At 41.7% G+C, this 24,678-nt stretch overlaps 1 protein-coding gene across 3 annotated transcripts; it reads right to left on the bottom strand.

Annotated features, from left to right (window-relative positions):
• Positions 1-1,164: 1,164 nt before the first annotated feature.
• On the bottom strand, positions 1,165-12,978 carry A4GNT (alpha-1,4-N-acetylglucosaminyltransferase). Of its 3 annotated transcripts, XM_048506271.1 has the most exons (4): positions 12,761-12,978; positions 8,131-8,195; positions 5,775-6,210; positions 1,165-3,560 (listed from the first exon to the last, which is right to left on the bottom strand). In XM_048506271.1, exons 3-4 carry the CDS (start codon positions 6,183-6,185, stop codon positions 2,949-2,951), a joined length of 1,023 nt encoding a protein of 340 aa, XP_048362228.1. In that variant the 5' UTR covers positions 6,186-6,210; positions 8,131-8,195; positions 12,761-12,978; the 3' UTR covers positions 1,165-2,948. The 3 variants fall into 3 exon arrangements, with proteins under 3 accessions (XP_048362228.1, XP_048362227.1, XP_048362229.1); XM_048506270.1 differs by lacking the exon at positions 8,131-8,195; XM_048506272.1 differs by lacking the exons at positions 8,131-8,195; positions 12,761-12,978 and adding an exon at positions 7,495-7,547.
• Positions 12,979-24,678: the final 11,700 nt, after the last annotated feature.

Genomic DNA, 24,678 nt, shown 5'->3' on the forward strand with positions numbered 1-24,678 from the left:
ACAATACTGAAAGTGGCATAATACTATTTCTGCACATGATGGATATGATGGGTTTCGTTCACTGGACCTTCATCAGCAGACATTTGCAAGCGGTAATATTTTTACATTAAAAGAACAACTAGATGTGACCTCTGAAAAAGCCAATTTACACTCCGGAAAGAAAGACTTTGTGGTCATTAAGAACATAGAACATAAGAACAAGTCAGCTGGATCAGACCAGAGCCCATCTAGTCCAGCTCTCTGCTACTCGCAGTGGCCCACCAGGTGCCTTTGGGAGCTCACATGCAGGATGGGGGAATCTCTTGAATCCCAGCCACAGATATGGAGAACAGTTACATCTTGACTATAACCAGTCCTAAGCAAAATCCTATTGCAGTCTACTAGTAGGCCTAACTTACAGAAAAGTATTCTTAGAATTACTCTCTTTGTGTTGCTATAGATTTAATAAGAATCGTAGTGGCATTATACTATTGATAAATCAATCTGCACGGATAGTGAATTTTATTTCATTATGGGTCTGCTTTGTTAAGTTCATTTGGACATTTAGTTCACTAATTTCCTTACCAATACCGTGTAGCTAACAAAATTAATGAAATAGAACTTAATATTAGAATATCAAGATTGGAAGAATTTGAGGCATTCCAGTAAACTAATTTACTAAAGATTAGCCCTAGCTGTAGCAAGCAGTGTAAATAGTGACTTCTATTGCAGTAGCTAAACTAGAGCATTTAGTTTAATAATAAACTGTGTATGACAGAAATGGTAACCCTCCATCCTTAAATATGACTAGTACAAGTTCCATGAGCCAGTATGGGTCTGAAAAGAATCCTGTCCTTTCCTTTCCGTTCTCTGTTATAAATGGCAGATGTATATGCTAAAATATGGAAGTTTTTTCTGTACTGAAAAACAAGATATTAGAAAATTTGAAGAGTATATGTGAAGTTAAGATCAGAAACTAGAAGGTTTATATCTTCTCAGTTATAATGTGTACACCTTGAGATTTCTTCCCAGAACAACTTAAAGCCCTTTGACTTTTTAAAAAGAATTCTTTTTTTTTTCAACAAAACACATACATTAAGGTGACAGAATGAATCTGAGACCAGGAAAAGTATTTTCTACACTAACATGTACAGTAAGAATATAAATATCTTAAGATTTGTTGGGTTTTTTTGCTCCTTCCAATGTTGAAGAATGTTTTCACTTTTACTGAGAAGATGATCATCAACAAAATTCTGAAAGAGGACTTTTGCTGGCTTTGCCTTTTTAATCAAGTGTTTTTTGCTTCTTGGTAGCCTTGGATGTTTTAAAGAGTGGTTCAGGTTTTTGGACTCAGAAGACGTTATATTTAGTTCGCCTTTTGAAATATCAGATTTCAGAAATTCCAGATTGGCTCCTGTTTTATACAAATGAATTTTAGCCCTTATCCACTGATGAAAGTAGAAAATTATATCTTGGGTCAATGTACATGCAAGATTGAAATGCATGGCTTTCTGACAGCATGTTCTCAAGGATCTTATTAAGATTGCTAACATTTTAGCAAAAGTCGAATGTTGATGTTTGAAGCTGCCACCTTGGCTAAGGTCCAAGAAATCACCCTATTGTAAGTTTTTGAACTGAAGTGCATTTCTTGACAGGTTAGCAGTCATTAATATCTCAGTAATATTTTAACAACATCGCATTTTACAGCAATTGTATAAAGGTCTGGATCTGACAAAATCATAGTCAAGTGTATTACAAGTAGAATAACATCTATCATAACATATGATTGGCTTTTTTATACTTCAAACTTTTCATGATTACTATTGTGATGGGATTCCTAAATCTTTTTGAAAAGCAAATATTCTTCCCCTACTGTATTATTGATGGAACTATTAATTATCATAGCATCTTCAAGAACAAGTGGTGATGTATAAGCACAACAGCAAACTCCACACACAACAACACTATTGATACATGAAATGCCAAATTGGGCTTCTTTGATCCCTGACACTGCTAGATTTGCTTAATAATATCTCCTGGGGTCTTTTCCCCACACAACGTATCAGCTTCTTTTTCACTGTCATTATCTTTATCTTCTACATCAGGGATCCCCACTATGGTGCCACCAACCCATAGGCACCATGGTGTCTGCCACCAAAGCGTCTTTAGAAAGTAGGTGATGCTTGTTCCCAGCAGAGTTCTTTATCCCAGTTTGCGTTGGTTCTGCTCTGATTCTTTTGTTAGTGCTTGGAGTCATCGTTGAACTCCAAAATTTAAGAATTAGGTTTTTGTATTCCAGACTTGACTGAGTTAGGGTTTCATAGACATTGAACTTCAATTAATGTTTTAATTACTTCGTTGGGAATATCTTAGAACAGATGTCAAATGAATTTGCTGTCTATTGCGTTTGGGTTTTATGTCCGCAATACCTTATGCTGAAAACAAGTATCTACACTTTCTTACTGTTTCCTCATGCCTCTGGTTCCCTCCTTCAATGGCTGATAATGCATTCCCATTTTAGATGTATATGGTACTCTTTCCTGCAAGAAGCTGAAGCAGAAAGAAACCCTTTGACTCCCAAAAAATTAAGCTCCCCAAATCATGCTGGTCTCTGAGATGCTACTGAACTTGAATCAGGCCTTAACATAATCTCCTGGTGCTTGGCTATTGAACCTCTTGTATTGAGCCTGCTACCATTTTTTTTGTGTGTTTAAAGGACTGGTCTAGTCTGAGTTCAAAGCTTCTGAGAGGTTTTAGGTTTAGGTTCACTTCCTGTTCATGGTGTGGGGGAAGACCCGCAAACTGGATTTTGTGTTTGGGTTTGTGTTGACTCCCTGGCTGCAAGGTAATCCAAATAACTTTAGTGTTTGGGAACCAGAGGCTAATATGGAAGCCCATTTGATGATCTACATTATCCTACGATTATCGGAGTTTTAAAAAGGAAAAAGCACCTTATCCTGTTTCAGTTGTCAGCTAGTTTGATTTAAAGACATCTCTTTACTTCCTTCTGCTGCTTGAATGAGGCTCCAGTAAGTAGTTGGGCAATATGTTTTGTACAGATGTTCCACTAGTGTGTTACTTCCAGTGGTCATATTCTTCCGTTCATGGTTCATGAAATTCCACAGATGTAAAGCGTAAGAGTCATTGAAGTCTGGAATCGAGTCCCACACTTCATAGTACTTCTTCCATTTTGAATAGGGGATGGGATAGAAGCGATGGGGATGCAAGAAAGAAATATTGTGACATCTTTGATCCTCCAGATTCTTAAAATCTGTAAGATTGCATAGCCCCTTCAGCATTCTTGTCATTAAATAAGGGCCCTGGTTTCCCCAAAAATTTCCATTGTAGTTCTCAACAAAATCGTTCATGCAACCCCAGAGGAACCAGTGATGCGGCTGAAATCCAAAGATTCCGTTGCTGGAGAATTGGGAAGACTGGGCTGCCAAGAAATTTGCTGCTGGGATGGGTCTTATAGAAATGACATCCGTGTCCATATAAATCCCACCATATTTCCAGACCATTGCAAGCCTGCTTGCATCAGAGCTAATATAGATCCAGTATTTCTCCTTTGTTGCATTGATCTGCAAGGTTCAAAATGGACAGAGAATTACAAATAGCCATTAGTTTCCAAGACAAATATCTTACTTCCTGTAAGTACTTATAACATTTCCTCAAATGATAAGCAACTGTTTTACTATGTTTTCAGTACCCTATTTAACAAAATTTACAAACTGCGGAAAGCAGAAATTCTGAATGTCTGAGGCTCAGTGTGGATACAGATTAACCTAGTAGTTAGGGATCAAGGTATGGGATCATATTGTGAGACCGTTGGGGTTGTCTTTTTAAGAGGCAATTTCCTGCAGCCAGCATAGTGTAGTGGTTAAGAGCGGCAAATTCTAATCTGGAGGACCAGTTTTGTTTCCCTGGTCCTCCAACTGAAGCCTTGCCCCTTCTCCTTGTTCAGACTTTAGAGGGAGACAATAGAAAGCCAGAGTTATGGATATGTCAAGACCTGTTCAAGGACGTAGTAACAAGGGGGGGGGGGTTTCCCGGGTTTAACCCCCACATTACATGCTCCACCCCCCCCCCCGTTTGTGTTTTTTGTATTTTTATTTTTTTTCAGTTTGTGGCCTGTTGGGGGCGCAGTTTTTAGGCTAGCAGCACCAAAATTTCAGGGATTTTTTTGGGAGTCTCTCCTGATGATACTACCCAAGTTTGGAGAGGTTTGGTTCAAGGGTCCAAAGTTATGGACTCCCAATGGGGGTGCCCCATCCCCCATTGTTTCCAATGGACCCCCTGAACCAAACTTCACACTGAACCAAACTTCACCCTGGGTGGTATCATCAGGAGAGTCTCCTAAAGATACCCGGAAAGTTTGGTGCTCTAGCTTAACAATTGCACCCCTGACAGCAGGCACCCTCCCAATTTCCCCAGATTCTCCTTTTAAATCCACCCCCTTCGGCATGGATTTAAAGGGAGAATCTGAGGTCCCCAGTTTAAACATTGAAAGTGCTGTTTTAGGGTGGGGGATAATCCACCACAAAACAGCATCACTTTCAATTTTGTTTTATCTGGGGACCCTAGATTCTCCCTTTAAACTGAACTGTAAAGGAGAATCTGGGCTCCCTAGTTTAAACACCATTGAAAGTGATGCTGTTTGGGGGTGGATTCCAGCATCACAGTGGCCGCCCATGGGGGTGGGGTGGGGACAAAACTCAGATTTTGCACCAAGCTCCATTTTCCTTAGCTAGGCCTCTGCCCGGAGGGGATGCAGAAGGGACTGCTGGCTGCCAGTTGGGAGCCCAGTCTGTGGGGGAGGCGGGGTGCGGGGTAGGGAAGTAACCCGTTCCTGGCCTCAGAGAGCTGCTTTTATAAGCACTGAGGCCGGGGTGGGGCTTGGGGAGGTGTGGCCACGCCCCCCGGGGGCGAATGGGGGCATGGCTCCTCCCCCAAACCCACCCCATTAAAAATCTATACATACGTCACTGGACCTGTGTATCCTTTCATTTCTACTGCTCTAACACTGCCTCCTTGATGTGCAAATTACTACTGTCAAGTAACCTTCCTTACTTCTGGCTAACTCCTCTCTCTCAGTCTTGCAACCATGAGGGCAGGTCATGCCTTGTGTATCACTTGTCCTAACTATAACTAGTTAGATTGGAATGCTGTCTTTCCCCTGTCTCTGGCTCCATTTGGTCTTTGGTCTCATTTCCCACCCTGGGAATCCCTCTTTTCTCCCCAATTTACCCAGGGGACTTAGGGGACATGGTTCCTCTGTTTCTGATAGGTCACAGGCATTCTGGCTCAACGTCCAGCTTGGCTGATTATGCTGAAAAGCTGCTACCTAACTCTTGCAGCTGCTCCTTGTCACAGTCCTTCCCAACATTTGCTACTTTAACTGGAGATATCAGCAATTTAAGGTCCTTTTGCATGCAAAGCACATGTTGTTGCCTTGAGCCATTGCTCCTGCCAGGGGAAGGCCTGTCTTGGCAGGAAAAGCCCACCCCACCCCACCCCCATTATATTATGTTTTGTTTCTCAGAAAGATCAATATTTGTCACCATTATTTATTTGTTTATTTCACTAATGCCCTTCCTTTCTCTCCAGTGGTTGAGGGTGCATAACCAGCCTAAGGCTACTGAGCAAGCTCCATGGCAGGGTGGGGTTGAACCTGGGTTTCCCAGATCCTAGACCAGCTCCAGAACATTGGTTCTCAGTGATGTCACAGTAAATAACTATAAACACATTTGTCCATTCCCATCAACCCACCAAAACTATTACCTTCAGCCTCTCACCTGAAGATACCATGGCAATAGAGGGGTGTCCTGGAACAAAATATCCATCTTCAGTGGGAAAATGAAAACATTCTTCATAGCAGATAAGGCTGAAAGGGCTGGACAGTAAGACTTGACATCCATCAATGTGTTATTGTCCAATCCTTTAATAAAGAAAACAACAGGCCTATCTAAGTAGATTCTGGCAGCAGATTCCACAGAACATAAGACCAGTGGAGGAGGCTCTAAACGATCGCTTGTCTCCAAAAAGATGATTTTTTCACCCTGGGTCATGACTTCTTTCAGAGTCAAGAACTTTTTGGAACTAGGTTTGCAGTCAAAGAAACAACCAGGTTCAATGGACAGCTCATAAAATATCCCCAATGCAAACACGAAAAAGAGGCACAGGTACAGCTGGATCGCCTTCAGCATAATGACTGTTCCTTGAACCTATGATCTTAATAAAAACATAATAAAATTTAGTATGGTGATATCCTTTCTTACATGCACACACACTAATTTGCTGTTTTCAGTTGTAAACTTCAAATTATTTGGAATCTCAATCTTTTTCTAAGCACAGGACAATGCTCTATTAATGAAGATGTGGGCTAAGAAACCATTTAAAATATTTGTTAATCCAGTTCTGCTGGAAAAATTGGGGGATTGTTTACATAGAGAAGGAAGAAATCAGCTAGCTCTGATTGAATCTTAGGAAGATTTCAATTAGATGTTATTACTGTGTGGGGCAGGCACAGAGACCTTCATCCCTCCACTAGATATTTCAAGCCATGGCAAAAGATCTGAAATTCATCAAAATCCTGGATGTGCGAATTCTAAAGAGAAAACCAGGAGACATTTCAGGATGCAGCAGCACTGACTGGATTCTTTACTCTCATTTTGTTTTGTTTAAAATTGCTAAGAGATTTCTTTCCGATGTAATGATTTAATGCAATCTCTACTGACGCTGAAAGTTAATTTCAATCTGCTGTGAATTGAACATCTGTCTCTTTTGTTGCAGAAAGGGTGCTGACAAGCTCAAGTTCTTTCTAGATATGGTTCTTTCTCATTCCTTATGTATGTCTGTGTCATAACAGAAAAGCAGAAGCATGCCTTTGAAGAATAGATGTGTAGAAGGTCTATGAAGTGGTACAGAGGTGGGTGGAAATCCTTGAGGTTCTTCAATGATTGTTCAGAGATAAATGCAAAAAAAATTCCTTTGTGTAGTCATATGGTCTTAGGGCAAAATGAACAACTGTTCCTCCAAGACTGTGAAATATTGGGATGTTGCTGCCCATTTGCATAGCCCTTGCGGCTATTCTGGGAATGCCCAAAAGGAGGCTTCAGTCATGGACTGTTTGAGGAACAAACTTGATGACGTTTTCTGCGGATGCCTGCCATGCTTCAAGCCATCCCTTCCCATAGGAAAATGCAGTAGCTGGAATTCCTACCACCAATGGGCATTCTGGACCTTGCTTTTTTTTTGCATCAACTCTTTTAGTAGGTTTCTTTAAAATCGTTTCAGCGGCATTCTTTCCATACTTGTCTGGCTGATGCAAATTAAAAGGCTGTGTCCTCTCTTAGTTGCATTGAGTGATGTTGAAAGGAAACATAAGGACTGTCTGGTCTTTCCAACAGTATTCTTATTTTGCCTTGGGAATAATGTTATTGCCCCACAAAAATCTGGTACCAGTTAATCAAAAGCTTTACATCTGCAGCTCTTTCTGGAAAAGTATCTACTCACTGTGGACAAGCGGTTGAATTTTTCAAGGCTCTTGGTGAGATGCTGATTCCAGTGGTGCCTGCTTAAATATTATCCCTTCATTTTCTGGTTTGCTTTTTAACAAGAACTCCTTCTGACAACATTTCAGTCTGGAGTCCTTTCTTGCAATGTGCTGCAGCAGCACGGCTTCAGATTCTAAGTGGCATGAATAATTGAACATTCTATCAAACATCTGATTGTCTGTTGTCGTGCCAAACTTCTGAGGAAGGTAAGGAAAGCAGTCGATTCTGAGGGTGTATGAAGATCATTTCATGAAGATTAATTACCATTTACTGAACATTTAACTAGCCTGTTACAGACAGAATACATTAATAGTGGTCTAAAATTGCTAATTTTTCCTTTCTCATATTCATGATGATTGGAGCTTACAGAAGGGTGTAATTCAGTGGCAGAATGCTGGTGCGGTCCCTAGCATTTCCCAATATGGCAGGTTTTGGGAAAGACCTTTCTGTGCCTTAGATCCTAAAGAACCTCTGACAAGGCAGACAGTATTGAACTATAGATGGACAAGTGGTTTGACTTTGTATAAGGCAGCTGAATCTGTTCATATACACCTTCAAGTTACAGAGATTATAAACAAAATTTTTGGGTACTTACTGTGGTTCAACGTATAAGAAAATGTATGATCTTATGTATGAGCTCTACAGAGACTTGCAAATTACCTGTGAATGGAAAATGGCAGGAAAAGCAGGAAGAAATAATGGGAAATGCAAATTCTAAGGGGCAAGGAAGTGTCACAATAAACCAAGCCAGTCAATATTTTCCAAGGATTAGTTTCCTTTGGGTGAGAGAGTCAGGAATCTCATGGTATCTTTGGTTTATTGGCCAAAATACAAGCAAGGCTTATTAGAAACAGACACTCTGGCAACAGGAACCGATGCTGTGTCAGATCCCCAGAAAGCTCTTCTGGCATCACTGCAAGGCTACAGTCTCTATTATTGTAAACTGAAAAAACCCACTCGAGACTGTTTCTGGGCCACTCCCCACTTATCTCGTCTGAGTGCAACCCCGCAGCAACCCCTCGTAGAAAAGCCTCCGTGGCTTTTGACCATGGAGACATTTGTTCCCCACTCATCTTCCATTCAGGAAATAGCGTGGGGTTCCACATCAAGAGTCAAAGAGGCAATCGAGCGTTCTGATTGGCTGGCACTCGTGTGCGTCATTTACACGTGGGAGTAGCAGCCAGCCGAAGCTGGGGCTCCATTGTGATTGGCTGACCCGAAAAGTTGGTTTGGATAAGCTGAACGCATTGTTTTGAGACGTCTGCACATGCTGATGTCACTACCCGTTGCAAATTGCTTGGGCAGAAAAACGAAAGTAAAAATTGGTTTCGGTTTACACCGCCAACAACCCTGTGCTCAGCGGCACTTTGCCAAGCTGCAAAACCGTGGAGCTCGAGCAAAAAAGAGCAAAAAAGAGCAATGTTGGCACGTCTTGTTGTGCACACGTCTCAATTTCCGAGCACTTTCTAACAGGGACACCCTCTCTAAACAAAATGGCGGTTCCTGTTTCCTGATTGGACAGAAGCTGCGCGTCAGAGCGAATCAGCCGCGGTTCCACACCCCCCTGCGGCACCTGCGGGGTTTTTGAAAATGTTGCTCTTTGCAGAGGACCTAATTTGCCGCGCGACAAGGAGGTGGGAGAGCGGCAAATTAAGGGCAGCTGCGCAGTGGGCGCTGGTGACGTGGGGAACGTCCATCCTCCTCGTGTCTTTTAAAGAGGTGACCCCGCGGCTTATGGTGAGTGCGGAGTGGCCCTCTGTGCTCCTCCCCTTTAGTTCTGAAGGGTGGGGCTGCCTCATTTCCAAGTGGGGTTTCAAAGAACTGAAGGGGGTGGGCAAGAGGAGAAAGCTATTTCCTCCACCTCATGCCCTCAGAAAATTCTGCAGCCAACCTCAAGTACATGTATGTACTTTAGTGCCTGTGCATTGCTAGAGTCAGAACTGTACAAGCTGAATTAGAATGCTTATGTTTAAGCTCAGAATACCTGTGTTAAATAAGTACCATATGCAAAAAGGATAATTTTACAATGTTTCTGCAGGCAATATGAATGTCAAATGAAATGGAAAATTAATTATGAATGTCTTGACTAAATATTTCACAATATTTCACAATTTTAATAATCTGCAATCATTCTTGATGATCACTGTCACCCCTGAGTGAGTTTGAAAAATAATCAACTTTTTTGCCTTTTACCCTCTGTGTGTATGTTGTTAGTGATTGTAAGGGAGTTATGGGGAACTAAAAATGATTTTTAAAAAGTCTGTGATGGTCGAGTGAACTGGCATGCTCCATTAAACAATAGTAGTATTTGTGCAAGTTGCTCATCAGGTTGTCCAGTAGAACAAGGCTGAGAGTTTATTTAGCTCTTCTAGATCCCTATGAATTTCACAATTCATTTTCACAATTTCAATTTCACAATTTGTCAGGAGATCTTCTTACAGAAATTTCCTAGTTCCCACTTTGGAAAATTTCTATAGAAGATCCCCTGGTAAAGCAAATTGCAAACATATAGGGATCTAGAAGTTTATTTAACCCTATCAGCCTTTTACCTTGCTCTCCACTGTCTTCTTCTCCTGCCCATTGGTGTAGCCTTTTCCCCCTTCCTGTTCTCAGGTTGTCCAACCATGCCCTATAGCCTGTGACCTCCAACCTATTTCATTTGAGAGAGATACCAGTCAAGGAGGAAACTCTAGAATGGGCTGACTTCAGCCTGGTCAGCACCACACTTTGGTTTTTCTCTCCACTATTGGTTCCATCAAGCATCCCTCCTGGGATCCCTCCCTTTTGGAACAATGATTGGGGGTTCCTGTGAAAATGACAATATACACTAGGGCATTTTCTCATTTTGTGCAAAGTGAGAAGCAGTGCCATGTGGCCTGCAGGGCACCTTGTGAGGTGTTGCTGTTGCAGTGATGAGTACCCTGTATGAAATTAAAATAGCATGTCATCAGGGTGCACACAACTGAGGAAACATGTGGTGTTTTTGCAGTGGGACGTGCTGCCCAGTTAGGTCTTTCATCGCACTGGGAGAGAAGCTTGAGGGCAGCAAAAATGGCAAAGGAGATCAAGCTGCTAAAATGGGATTCAGGTATGGCTCTCAGTAACCCTCCCTCACCATTGCTGCAGCCCTCAAGCTTCTCTCCTAGAAGGTTTGCTTGCTTTTCCATGCTAAATAAGATAATATGCACTAGAAGTAGAATGTATGCTCTAGAATATGCACTAGAAGTAGAATGGTGGTAGTTCCATGGCTGGGAATCACATTCCTCATGGCTAGAAAATATGGCCCAAGGTGGCAGAAGCTGGAAAACATTGATTGAATTTATCTTCTTTAAGTACCCTGCTGTTCTCACAACTATTGTTGCTAATGAAGGACTTTCCTTAGATCTCAAATGTACATATGGCTTGCTAAGAGAAGGGAACACAAAGGTGTAACTGTTAAAATTATATTTCCAGTATTTAAACATGGTAAAGCAGACAATCATCTAGTTGAATAATACCTCCTGAACCCTTGGGTGAAAAATCCTGGGGAAAATGGGAAGAAAAAAAATCTGTGCTAGCATGCTCACAACTGGCTTGGCCAGGTCAGTGGATTTCAGTCACAGCTAGTTTATTTTTAACCAGCACTTTTCCTATTCTAAAACCAACACCCCCCCACCCCTCACCCCCAATTCTTTAAATACAAGCAGTCACATCACAAATTAAAAAGCCTGTTTGAAAAATCTGTAGGTCTGGTAATACTAATATTCAGGTGAGGATGATGCACCCACTGGCTGTACCCTCATGGTGGTCAGGGTGGAATGTCACCTTCTGAAATATCTCAAGCCACATTAAAATTATTTTGAAGTAGCAAAATGGATTATAAACTGAACTGATATCAGTCAATCATTTATGTCCATTAACAAACAATAGATAATCAGCCAGCATCCCCAATACTATCATATTTGCATCTTTAACAGAATGAGCTAATTCAGAGTGCTCAGGATTTAGCAGCCTCTGACATCTACAAATATCTGTAAGTTATACTCTACATTTTTGCACTTAGTGTGAGATTAGGAGTTCAGATTTAGCTCATAAATATTTGCTATTTAAAGGTTCCAACAATAACTTTTATTTTCTGATTTTCTGAAATGAAAATTAAATATGAAAACTTTTATATTATTTGGAAACTTTAGCTTCAACATATTTTCATACAAACTGAAGCTGAGTCTCTGTCCAAAGATTGATGTGTATACCCCAATTGTATGTTTATATCTTAAATTTGTGATGATAAATCCAAACGATTGGATCCAGCCAGCTTTTCCACTCAGTATCAAGTTCTCCTAATTTCTTCAGTTTCATCCCATATGGCTTTTGTCCATGCAGATAACATGGCCAGCAGTTTTTAGTGGTCAAAGGAGACCCCTCCTTTTTTATCCAACAGAAAAGCTAGATGGATCCAACCCCAAATCCGAAGAGTTTCTTCTCTGCAGTATGGATTACATATTTCATGCCCTTTGTATATATGTTGCAGTGTTCTGCTTATCCCTCTGCTCTGGGTAAGTGTGTCCACTGGTGATACTGATAAATTCTGATAAGTTTCTTCAGTTGCGTCTATATCATACTATGTGGTGTAAATGGCTAAGGTCTGGGGAAACATGGGTTCCCCATTGTGCCATAAAATTGACTAGGTAACCTTGGGCAAGTTACTCTTCTACTCTCTATCTAACATTGCACAGGGCTGATGTGATGATGACATAGGAGGGATAATGTATGATACCCTGGGCTCCTTGGAGGAAGGGTGGGATAAAAATGGAATAAGTAAGTAAATTGGCACCTGGAGCACAATCCTCAGCAAATCTACTCAGAATCCTACTGAAGTCTACTCAGTGGGGCTTATTCCTAGGAAAGCATCTATGGTTGTAACCCTTGTGTATGATTCCCTGCGCCACCCCCCAGAACTGTTTAAGTCACTAATGATTATTATTAGCTTTTATGCTCTAAAAAGCAAGTTTAACATTGCCTTTTTCTTTCAGCTGTGGGTAGATTGGGTTCTTTATGTATTTCCAATGTATGTTTTTTGCAGTAATAATTTTTTTTGCACTTTCAAGTCAAAAACAAAATCCAAAACTTACATAAAAAACAAATATTGACCAAGTTATAAAGTGCTTAATTCATGGAGACTTTTAGCATTTGGCCATTAAACATCAACATAAAATCTTTACTTTTTTTAAAAAATGTGAACTTACCTTTTGTGAACAGGAATAGTAAACAGTTTTTGATCCCTGCTGAGAACCATTTGCAAAGTCACCCACTGGAAAACTGATAGAAGTTTGTATCACTAGACTTGGTTGCACACAAACACAGGACACATCTCAGGAGCACCTTCTGAGATAGAACATGAGCTATTAAGTCCAATTTTTAGCCCTGCTCCTTTTCTCAGAGCTGATATTTGCACATTGCTTATGGTGAGATAAGAAGAGGAAACAGAGGGCTAGATGAAACCAGCCCACCAAGTTTTGTGCTGAGCAATGAAAACAGTTGGCTAGAAACTTTCTGGCATTTACTATCAAGTCCCAATGAGAACAAAATAAACTATCAGTGCACCTGAACACGTGGAAATGCCCAGGAGTTCCTGATTGACAAGATCAACATAACACAAGGTTTATTTTCTTCAGGACAGTAGCAGTGGGTCTATAGAGAAAGTGTACAAATAGCTTATCACTTGTTTGCCTTGAAGAGATGTATGATTTTGTTTATCACTTAGTCACTTGTTTGCCTTGAAGAGATGTATGGCCTTGATTAGCCTGCTTTGAAGGAATGATGCATTTATATAATCTTGTGTTCAAGAAGAATATGCAGAGACCAGTGAAGCCATGTACAACCACTCCATGATTTTTGGAATGACTACTATAGAAATAAGGAGACTGCAGGTATCTCTTTTGGATTGTGTCATCTTCCAAAGGAGTTCAGAGTGGGTCTCCCTTGCTCCATGCATTCCATGTGAAACATACACATGCCAGTGGGTATCATTTTGTTGAATGCAAGACATTATGTCTGTATCAGCAGGGACATACCACCCACGAGGACAAGAAGGTCAAAGGACCCTTGGCGCACCGTGGGGGTGAGTGTGTGCACAAAAACACCCCCACCCTCTCCTTTCCCACACCAACCCGGGGGTCATTTGACCCCCCTGTCCTCATGGACAGTACACGGCGCCCGTCCAAGCCTCCTCCTTTTCTCCCCAAGCCTTTGGGAGCAGGGCTTGGAGGCAGGGGCAGTTCACATGGGCACCACAGTGGCAGGCCGCCTCCTGGGCTGCTCACTGCAGCACCCTGCCCCTCGCCTCCCTGCAGGCCGACTTCTGCACCCCCCAGGGCCTGCAGGGAGGCAGGGGACAGCGGCTTGGGGGGCTGCCTCAGGGGGTGGCTCACACAGGCGATGCAGCCCTGAGCTTTGCACCCAAGCCCTACACCTGAGCACGGGGGCACAGGGCTGGGGGGAGGTGGGGCTGGGGGGTGAGCATGAAGCAGAGGTTGTCCCCGGGTACCATTTCCCCCGGCACACCTCTGTGTATCAGTTTTATAAAACTTGCAATACTAGTCCTGTTTCCTCTTTAAAAGAAATGGCTGATGTTCCAAATGGAACACCCAGTCATTTTCTGAGGACTAGGTTCAGAAAGATTTCCAATTGCCAGCTCCATATGGTAACTGAACCAAATATTTTCCCTTATATTCCAGTAAAAATTAACTTATATCCAATGCTTCTAGCAAAATGAAGAATATTTTGTGAATATTTTGTAAAAATTCCAGTTGAGAATTGGTCACTTTCTGGTTGCTTCTTTTAGAAAAATAGAAGAAGAGGGGGAGAAGATAATGGCTGAAGGGGAGTTTGGGCAACTACATGGGGCTTGGCTAAGGGCCAAGTATTGCACACTTGGCAGGAAATGGCAGCAAAAAACCCCCCTACTGGAGTAGGCACCATTACCTGAAAGGAACAAAAACCCCACTACCACAAAGAATCACATTTTTAGCCAAATTAGAGCTGCAGTAACACACGATCATTACTGCAGAAGGCCCTTGTCAATTTCAGCCTGCTAAAGCAACTTCTCTCAACATTTGCACTTGTTCATAACTACCAACGCAGTGTATCTTAACCTTAATGTTACATCTTGAATTCCAAAGGAAATTGACTTATAGCCTCATCCAAAAGGGCAAGAGGGAGCAGCACCATGGCAGGGCTCTGCTGGCAGCCCTATCAAATGCCAGTATGGCAGGTGGGTGGGCCAGGGAAATCTTAATGGTGGATGTTCTATCTGGGGTTTAGGGCTGGGAGTGTGGCACCCTGGCCCTTGGACTAATGTCACCTTATGGGTTGAGAAAGTCCTGTAAACCCTATAGAGGGATTTTGTACTGCAGAGGTGTGTTTTTGTGCTCTCCATGCCACTGGAAAGCCCTCTAGAAGGGGGTGGGGTGGGGTGGGACCACAGAAGCACTGCCTCCTGCTGCCAGAGGCTTTGAATGTGCCTGAAAGTTGACACAATGGACCTGGCTTGTGTTTGTTACATCATAGCCTCCTCCCCTAAAATTGACCCTGCTTGTTTGTATCTCTGTCTGAATGTTCCACTAAAAGTTCTGTGTGAAATTGACAAAGCTGATCCAGTCAACTGTGTTTATGTGCGTCTGGATGTTATATTGTTAGCTCAATATGACAGAGGTTTTTTTTAAAAAAAATTCTTTTGAAAATGGACAATGAAGGGGAGGAGAAAATGGCTGAAAGGGAGGTTGGGTGATTACATAGAGGCATGGATAAGGCTAGGAGTTTGGTGGGGTGGCGAAATAAAAACCATTTCCACAAGACTGCACGCTCAACGAAAGCTGGCTTGGGGAAAAAAAATCACTGTAAAAGTTCTCAGGAAAACAACAAAGGAAAAATGAAAGGAAAACATTTCCAGAATCAAATGGAGCAAAAAATGTGCAGAACTAGAAGAAAAAACACCTAGCATTTGATGGCAAGATAATATAGTAAACGATTCATGCAGAAAAGACCTTTAACTGTTTTCTTGGTGCTGTTTGTCTGATGTAAATTGGTCTCACCCAGCAAAGATGCTATTAGCCCTGTTGGGGGCTAATTTGAGTTACATATATGGTGCCTGCATTGTTCACCAGCAGAGCTAACGAGTAGCTGGGGGGCAGGGAATCCTAAGCAATTATCCTCTTTTAAGCCCCATTGACTCAATTGTTTAGGGATGCATTGTTAAATGAAGAAATGGTGCCTTCCCCTAGAGTTGCTCCCTCAAATTTAGTAGCTGCTTTTAAATAAATTAAGGATGTTAAGAGATCCAGACATGGAACTGCTCTATTATTTCTTTTTTATTTATGAACTATTAATTTATCAAGTTATTGAGGCCCCAGCCATAAATTTACTGTTTGATAAGATTTCTTCCATGCACATATTGCATTCATATTAAAACAAGTTCTGGGCATTATATCTTATCTTTATAGAAAATTCAAATAATCAAAGTACCATTGCATGATAAACACAGCAATGGGAACTGTTGCTCATTCTTTACATACTCTGTCCCAAGTATTTAGCCAGGATTTCCTCTGGGCTGGTTATGGTACTTCTCATTCCATCTGCATACCTGGAAAAGTATATTTAGGAAAAGCATCCACAATGGTGAAAACAAAACTTTGGTTTTTTTGGGCATTGCACAAAGTGCTCATAAACTGTGGGCTGCCTTTATTTGCTGGTTTTCTATAGGTTCTAATGACGATGACATCAGAGAATGAAAGTAAGATACTTGTGACTTGGACAATTTGCTTATGAAAAACATTGAAGAAAGGAACAAATATTTGAATGTGAGGATTTGTTTGCTGCTGTATTTTCTCTCTTTCTCACAATACTAGAACCAGGGGGCATTCATTGAAAATGCTGGGGGGAAGAATTAGGACTAATAAAAGGAAACACTTCTTCACACAACGTGTGATTGGTGTGTGGAATATGCTGCCACAGGAGGTGGTGATGGCCACTAACCTGGATAGCTTTAAAAGGGGCTTGGACAGATTTATGGAGGAGAAGTCGATTGATGGCTACCAATCTTGATCCTCCTTGATCTGAGATTGCAAATGCCTTAACAGACCAGGTGATCGGGAGCAACAGCCGCAGAAGGCCATTGCTTTCACATCCTGCATGTGAGCTCCCAAAGGCACGTGGTGGGCCACTGCGAGTAGCAGAGAGCTGGACTAGATGGACTCTGTTCTGATCTAGCTGGCTTGTTCTTATGTTCTTATGTATTACCTCCATTTCCTTTGAACTTGACTTTCCATCAGATATATCATTTTACTAAAGCAGGAAAATCCCAGCATTATTTCTAATAAGGTAACATCAGTAAGTGGTTGACTTTGAAAATTCTGTCTTCTGTGTGCCTGATCTGGGACTGCCTACTGTTGTATGACACCAACAAATTCAGTATTAATATATACTATTGTTATTTTCTGCTTTTGAAAGGTGATAATAACATATTTACTATAATTCATAATGAGTTTATTCCTGATTGACAACCATGGGTTCTCCTAAGGAATACTTAGATTTCTAATAGAGATCTCCAGCTCTTCTCATAAAATAACAGACTTCCCTGGGGACAAACCTGGATGACAAACCAATGACAGCAAATTAAAACACAAGGTATGATGGAGAGATCACTGAGTGAATGCCAGATGGAACCAAAAAAAAGTTTTCATCTGGTGAACAACAGTGTCAGAAGGGGAGAAATGAATATCCCTTGGGAGGATTTTCCATAATTTTGGAGCCACAACCAAGAAGATTGAATAGATGAATGTTGTATAGACAAAGGTGGCAGTGGCAGTGGCTAGGGCAGCTACAGACTGCAATAAAAGTGACAGGATTATCTGATGGAAATGTGATGGAAATGTGAAGCTTAAGTGGAAAGATGGAAATGTGAAGCTAAAGTTTGGTGAATTCTGAACTATCTGATGCTTTTGCTTACTCCATACATGCTAACCCTACACAATAGGTGGTGAAACCCAAAATAAATCAATGCTCTTTATTTCCTACAACATTAGACCACTTCTTCAACAGAACCACCTGCACAGTGAACAGATACGGTATTTCTCATCCTGGATTCTGAGGTTGTAAAGAGCCATGGAGCACTGAGCAGCTGGGAACATGATAAGCTGTGTGCTACATTGGGGCAGAGGAATGGAGTCCTCAAAGGAAGTGGGGAAGGGAGATAGAGCAGGTTAGAGTGACAAATGGGAGGGAGGCAGCTCCAGTTGAATTTGGTTAATTTATGGATGTAATTAGGGTAAAACCTACTGATGATGCCCTGACCTGGTTGGGCCAGTCCAGTACAATATCACTGGATCTCAGAAGTTAAACAGATTTGGACCTGGTTAAGTACTTGGATGGGAGACCAATAAGGAAGTCCAGGGTTGCTAAGTGAGCACAGGCAATTCTCTGCACATCTCTTCCTTGAAAAACCTGTGGGGTTGCCATAAGTTGACTGTGATTTGAAGATACTTAGATGGAGCTGAACTGATCATAGATGGAGCCTGATCGAATCTGGTGCACCATCATAGTGGAAGCTCACTGGTTTTCCAAAGCCTAATAACAATTGACTAAAAGAGACATTTTACTGCTATTTGTTCAGATCTAGGCAAAGCTCCAAAGCTCTGCTTCCTTACAGAAACCAAATGCTGTAGAATACTTGTTTTGTTTATTTTTGGTTGTAGGCAGATCCTGTTTTGGAAAATTCATGAAGGATATAAGACTGTTAATGCATCCACTATAGAACAAAGCAAACAAATACTGTGATACCATACATAGAAATTCTACTCTTAACTGATAAAGGATAATGGCACATGGATTAATAGACAAAAGAAGTAGTGCCACACTGGCAGTAGGCACACTCCAGGAGCTCTAAAGCAAACAATGAATTCAATTTGTTTAAAGCCTACAAAAGAGGGATTGCTTTTTTCACACTCTCCCACAATTACCCAGCACAGGTAGGAAGGCACATTGCCCTCTGTATGACATTGCATTGTAGGGAAGATCCATCTTTCACCTGCTGCCTCAGTGAAGATATGATCAGAGTTCAAAAGAAGTGATGAGTGGTCAAAAAGAGACCACTCAAGTATACCCTTCCACGAGGCTCAATTACAATGCTAAAAATTTATTGAATAGCCAATCTAAGGGAATCTAAGATCAGACATGAATACCTTTGCAAATCAGGTATGGCCACAAAGAAATGACAGGATGTTATTTCCATGCAATGGGACTTTTAACTGTACCGTACTAGGTCAAGAATGTGATGCAAAATACTATTAGCTGTGGTACTGGAATGGGACTCCCATGCTCAGAGACAGTGATTGCTGCTGGACAATACTATCACCTCCATTCCATGCTTGTGATTTTTCTAGAGCCATTTTGCTGGCCACTGATGGAAGGAGAAGGGTAGACTACATAACCTTTTGTTCTGATTCACTTGTATGCAGTTCATATGTTCCTATCTGTCCCGTTTTTTAATCCAATTACCAAATATTGTATCAGGACTTTTCTGTATTAAAATTACACAGGAGAGAGGTGGGAAACAAGAAAAGACAAAGATGCATCTGACTGAAGTGCCTCCCGCCCTGGGCCTTTAGCTCGGCTACTGATAGTTAGGGTGTGTGAAATGTGGAGGGGACTCGTGTTAGAAGCAGGATCTGTGCAAAGTCCCCCCCCCCACGGGTTTTAACCCATGGTTAGCCCATGCGGAAGGGGCCAATGTCAAAACAAGAACATAACACTTTGAAGTGAAAAAAGGATGGTATTAAGATACATTCTTACTAGAATGAAGTGATTTCAAGAACACAACATTAAAATCACTGTGAACAACCTCTTCTGTTTTATCTGGACACAGATCTGATAGGACACTATGAATGAGTTATCCACGAATGTGATTGTGTGTATGTAGTATTTATTTCTAAGTACGTTGCTTGGTCTGGTTTATAAAATCTCTGAACTAAAAAAAGTTCCCTTGGGAAGCTGGTGTATAATTTTATACATTAGCACATAGAACGCTGCTGTAGACATTCCTAATCTGAACAACTTTTAGGATGTCAAGTCAGGATTTTCTATATGGTATTTGTTTGTGAAGCAATTCCCTTTGGAACCTGAAGATCAGTGGAGAAGAAAATGGAAAATATTTTTGACAAGGAGGAACTCTTTTATGCTCGAGTGAATCAACAATTTTCTCCTAAATAATAATTTAATAGTATTGTATAATGATAAAACAAGCTTTCAAAAAAGCAATTGAACTACTTGTTATTATTAATTAAATTAACTGCTGGTTGCTCTGAAGAGTAATAAACCTTCAAGACCTAAATAATTAAGAATAGCACCAGCATATTTTGAAAATAAAAGAATGGGAATTGGGAATAATTTTTGCCACATCAGTAATACTGCAAATATATTTTGCAGTAATGATGCAAATAGTTTTCTTCTACAGAGTGAGAAGTGGAGGGCACAGGTCAGGTTTGCCAGTTTCCCACTGGAGGTGGTCATCCACTGCTACCAGCTCGTTTCTTGCCACTGCTCCTGTTGGTGGCAGGAGAAAGGTAATGTAAAAAAAAAATTCACTGTTGGCTAACTAGGTGACATCACTTCTGGGGAAAATCCAGAAGTGATGTCAATCCGCTCTAGGAATTACTATTCATATAGAGGTGTGACATTACTTTTAGGTTTCCCCCAGAAGTATCATGCTATCACCAGGAAGCACCCGCATGTTCCTCTCCCCCTTCCTGGAACACTTGTCCCAGTGGAAGCTGAGTAATATTGGTTTCAACTCCAGGACTGTCTTTGGAATGCTCCCACTTGCATCAGCCTTCAAGTTAGGCCAACGCAACTCTGGAAGCAAAGACTGGAAACTGATTGGGTGCCTCAGACCTTGGCACAAGCCTGCACCACCTCCTATGGCCATTCTGGATTGGGCTGCCTGTTAGGAGTAATTTCAGATTTCCCATGCCTGCTATTTCAACCTCCTAATCTGTTTTGATTTCATTTTACCTATATTTGTGTTAAACCCATGAGTTTTTATTCTTGTGCTATTTTCTATTTCCTTATAAAATATACACCTTTTAAAAATATCTGTGTGTCAATAAATCAATATTATAGTATATTGTACTTTTAAATGGCATACATTGTACTTATACATTGAATATAAAAATGGCACAGAATACATACCCATTGCAAGCAAATCTTTAAAACTAACAGCAACAAGTGGAGAATTGGAGACCCTGACAAGAATACCAATGAACTTAAGGAAATGGAATGCCGATCATGTTCTCATACCTAATTTGAATGCAGTTTCATGACCACTTTATAAAGCCTTCAGTGCCAATACAGATATAAGAGCAAGAAATGTGAACACTGAAGAAATACTAGCTGCTGTACTTTTTATTTCATTTATTTTAGTGTACATGAATCAGTTACAATCAGTTTCGCTTCAGATTGAGGGAGGATTAACATGTCCAAGCTGGTTTATTGAGAATGCAACCTGGGCAGTTTCAGGCATACTTGCCATCTGTGCCTGCTTTACCACATGTCCAGGTGGGGGAAGAAGGCCATTTGCCTCAACAAAAGGCTAGAAAAGCATTTGTCAGATTAAAAAAAATTAAATTATGTATAATGTTTTTGGGTGTCTTATTTTGTTTTCATGAGTCATCTATTTTTTATTTTATTCATTTCATTTTTTCTGCATCTGCCCTTCCTCTTGCAGGCTTTTACAAAAGCAGCAGCAGATTTTATCCTCTGCAGCATATATACTGAGATCTAAACCTTAGCTGACTGAATGACATCACTCTGCCAGGATTTCAAGAATAGTGAGGCCCAGGAGTTCTTAAAGGTACAGGGTTGCTACTCTACTTCTACACAGCAGCAATTTCAGTTTGTCATTCTTGTTGCTTGATGGCATTCAAGGCTGATGGGTATTCCCACAAGAAGTACATAGTACTTAGTCATGGAGATGCCTTGTGAGCACACTATTTCTCCCCAAGAATGGTTCTTCTTAGAGGGAAGGAGAAGGTGTTACCACCAGAAAAATAAACAAAATATTTTCCTGAAGTCAGGTTGCCTAGCTACACTGGCTCCATGCCCAGACGCGGAGACTTGTGTGGTTCAGAAGCCTCCATAAGGCTCGTAAAGAATGCTTATGTATGCTTGTGCCAATAATATATGGTTTCCCTCTTGTTTATGCCTTTCTAGGATGTAATAAAAGCCCCTTTTAAGTTGAATTTATGATGTGCCTGCAGTTTAGGATGTTAGTTAGGTTCTTCAGTTAGTTTAAGGTTTTGTTATTGTTAGATTTAAGAAAGCCATGCCAATAAGTATCTGTAAAGTCTTGCCCATAAGTATAAGTACGTATGTTTATCCTTTAAGGTTTCCCTAACGTTTAAGTTTAGAAATGTTATTTTTGAAATTTGTTTCTGATGGCCAAAGCAGTGGCCAGAAAGGTTGAAATTAAGTAACAAGGAAGTTGACTCTGGAATGCTGCTTAGACCAACGCCCAGCTGACCCTTTGATAAGAACAACGACCCTCTTTGGACTTGCTAATCGAATCTGTTGCCAGCACTCAAGGGTCACCCAGCCTTGGAAGATGTCACCCTGTTTTGCTATTGGACTGTTTGAAGTTTTACTCTCAGGATCCAGAAGCTCATTGGACTGTTCACATCCTTACTTTCAGGATCCAAGAATTCATTGGATCATTTAAAGTTGTCTTTGTCTAACGGTTCTACACCCCCCTTTTCTGGGTTACTGGGAAATGTATAAAAGGGGCTGATGCACAGCCATGTGGGGGCTTTTTCTGCTGAGCTGTGCCAAGAAATCACTTGCAATAAAATCCTTTCTGCTTTGAAGAAACGCCTGCTCCCTGTGCCTCATTAAGTTGCTGAGCTGAAATCACTTATTGTTACCTGGCAATTCGCGGTAACAAAGGGACTCCATCTACAGAAGTTTCTCAAGGGTGGTTGTCTTCCAGGGACCAATCATTCATGGACGTGGGTAAGGGGGGGGTTCTCGGGTTTGAAACCCCCCCCCATTCATGTCCGAAGCTCCGCCCATCCATTTGTGGGTTTTTAAAACATTTTAGTGCTTTTTCGGTTTTTGGCCTGCATTGTTTGGGCTAGCAGCACCAAACTTTCAGGGATTGTTTGGGGGACTCTCCTGATAATACTACCCGGGTTTGGTCAGGTTTGGTTCAGGGGGTCCAAAGCTATGGACTCCCAAAGGGAGTGCCCCCATCCTCCATTCTTTCCAATGGGAGCTAATAGAAGACAAAGGCTACATCTTTGAGGGTCCATAACTTTGGACACCCTGAACCAAACTTCATCAAACCTGGGATGTATTATCAGGAGAGTTTCTTATTGATACCACCCAGGTTTTGTGAAGTTTGGTCCAGGGAGTCCAAAGCTATGGACTACGAAAAGGGGTGCCCCATTCCCCATTGTTTCCAATGGGAGCTAATAGGAGATGGGGGCTACACTTTTGGGGGTCCATAACTTTGGACCCCCTGAACCAAACTTCACAAAACCTGGGTGGTATGAATAATAGAACCTCCTGATAATACATCCCAGGTTTGGTGAAGTTTGGTTCAGGGGGTCCAAAGTTATGGACCCTCAAAGGTGTAGCCCCATCTTCTATTAGGTGGTATCATTAGGAGAGACTCCTAAAGATACCCTGAAAGTTTGGTGCTTCTAGCTTAATAATTGCACCCCTGACAGCAGGCACCCCCCAAATTTCCCCAGATTCTCCTTTTAAATCCACCCCCATCCTTAGTTTAGAAGAAGAAGAAGAGTTTGGATTTATATCCCCCCTTTCTCTCCTGTAGGAGACTCAAAGAGGCTTACAATCTCCTTGCCCTTGCTCCCTCACAACAAACACCCTATGAGGTGGGTGGGGCTGAGAGAGCTCTGAAAAGCTGTGACTAGCCCAAGGTCACCCAGCTGGTGTGTGTGGGAGTGCACAGGCTAATCTGAATTCCCCAGATAAGCCTCCACAGCTCAAGTGGCAGAGCAGGGAATCAAACCCGGTTCTTCCAGATTAGAATGCACCTCCTCTTAACCACTATGCCACATTGAACGTGATGCTGTTTCAGGGTGGGGGATAATCCACCCCAAAACAGCATCACTTTCAATGTTGTTTAACTATGGACCTCAGATTCTCCCTTTAAGGTGGATTTAAAAGGAGAATTTGGGCTCTCTAGTTTAAACACCATTGAAAGTGATGCTGTTTGGGGGTGGATTCCAGCATCACAGCAGCTGCCCAGGGGGGCGTAAAACTCAGATTTTGCACCAGGCTCCATTTTCCCTCTATGCCTCTGCCCAGAGGGGAGGGGCTGGGGAGGGCAGGGCAGGGCAGGGGAGTCTGCCATCCCCGGCCCCAGAGAGCTGCTTTTACAAGCGCTAGGCCAGGGGCGGGGCTTGGGGAGGCATGGCCATGCCCTAGGGGCGGGTGGGGGTGTGGCCCCAACCCCAACCCCCCCATAAAAAATCTATACCTACGTCCCTGCAATCATTGTAGGAAGCAATGAAACGTCTTTGCTTCTAAGAAGACCATCAGGAGATCAGCGTACAGCTACAGTGGGACCACAACTTGTGGGAAAGCAATTGCGAGTTACCATGCAATAATCTCTGCATGGATCCAACCAACCTATATACTCAATAAGCAAACATGAATATGTGGTTCTGGTGGGTTTTCTGGGCTGTGGGTTGGCCTTAACTAAGATGCATTGTGAATGGATCTTTGTAAAGAAACTGAGGCTCCTTCCGCACACGCAGAATAATACACTTTCAAATTGCTTTCAATGCTCTTTCAGTGCGGAATATCAAAATCCATTTGCAAACAATTGTGAAAGTGGTTTGAAAACGCATTATTCTGCGTGTGCGGAAGGGGCCTATGTTTTTTGTAGCTGGAAGTACTGTTTCCATCTGCTGAAATACGAGCCAGTTTGCACAATGTGTATATTGAGTGGAACAGAGTCAACACTTTGTTCTGAAGGGAAGACTCTACTGGAAGCTTTCACTACCTCATGAAACCATGCCATCATTCACAGCATCCTTCTCAGGGTCTTTGTTTTGATGCAATTGCTTAGGATCGTGGTACTTGATGC

The sequence above is a fragment of the Sphaerodactylus townsendi genome, linkage group LG08 (assembly GCF_021028975.2).
Source record: "Sphaerodactylus townsendi isolate TG3544 linkage group LG08, MPM_Stown_v2.3, whole genome shotgun sequence".
NCBI classification, from domain to species: domain Eukaryota; kingdom Metazoa; phylum Chordata; class Lepidosauria; order Squamata; family Sphaerodactylidae; genus Sphaerodactylus; species Sphaerodactylus townsendi.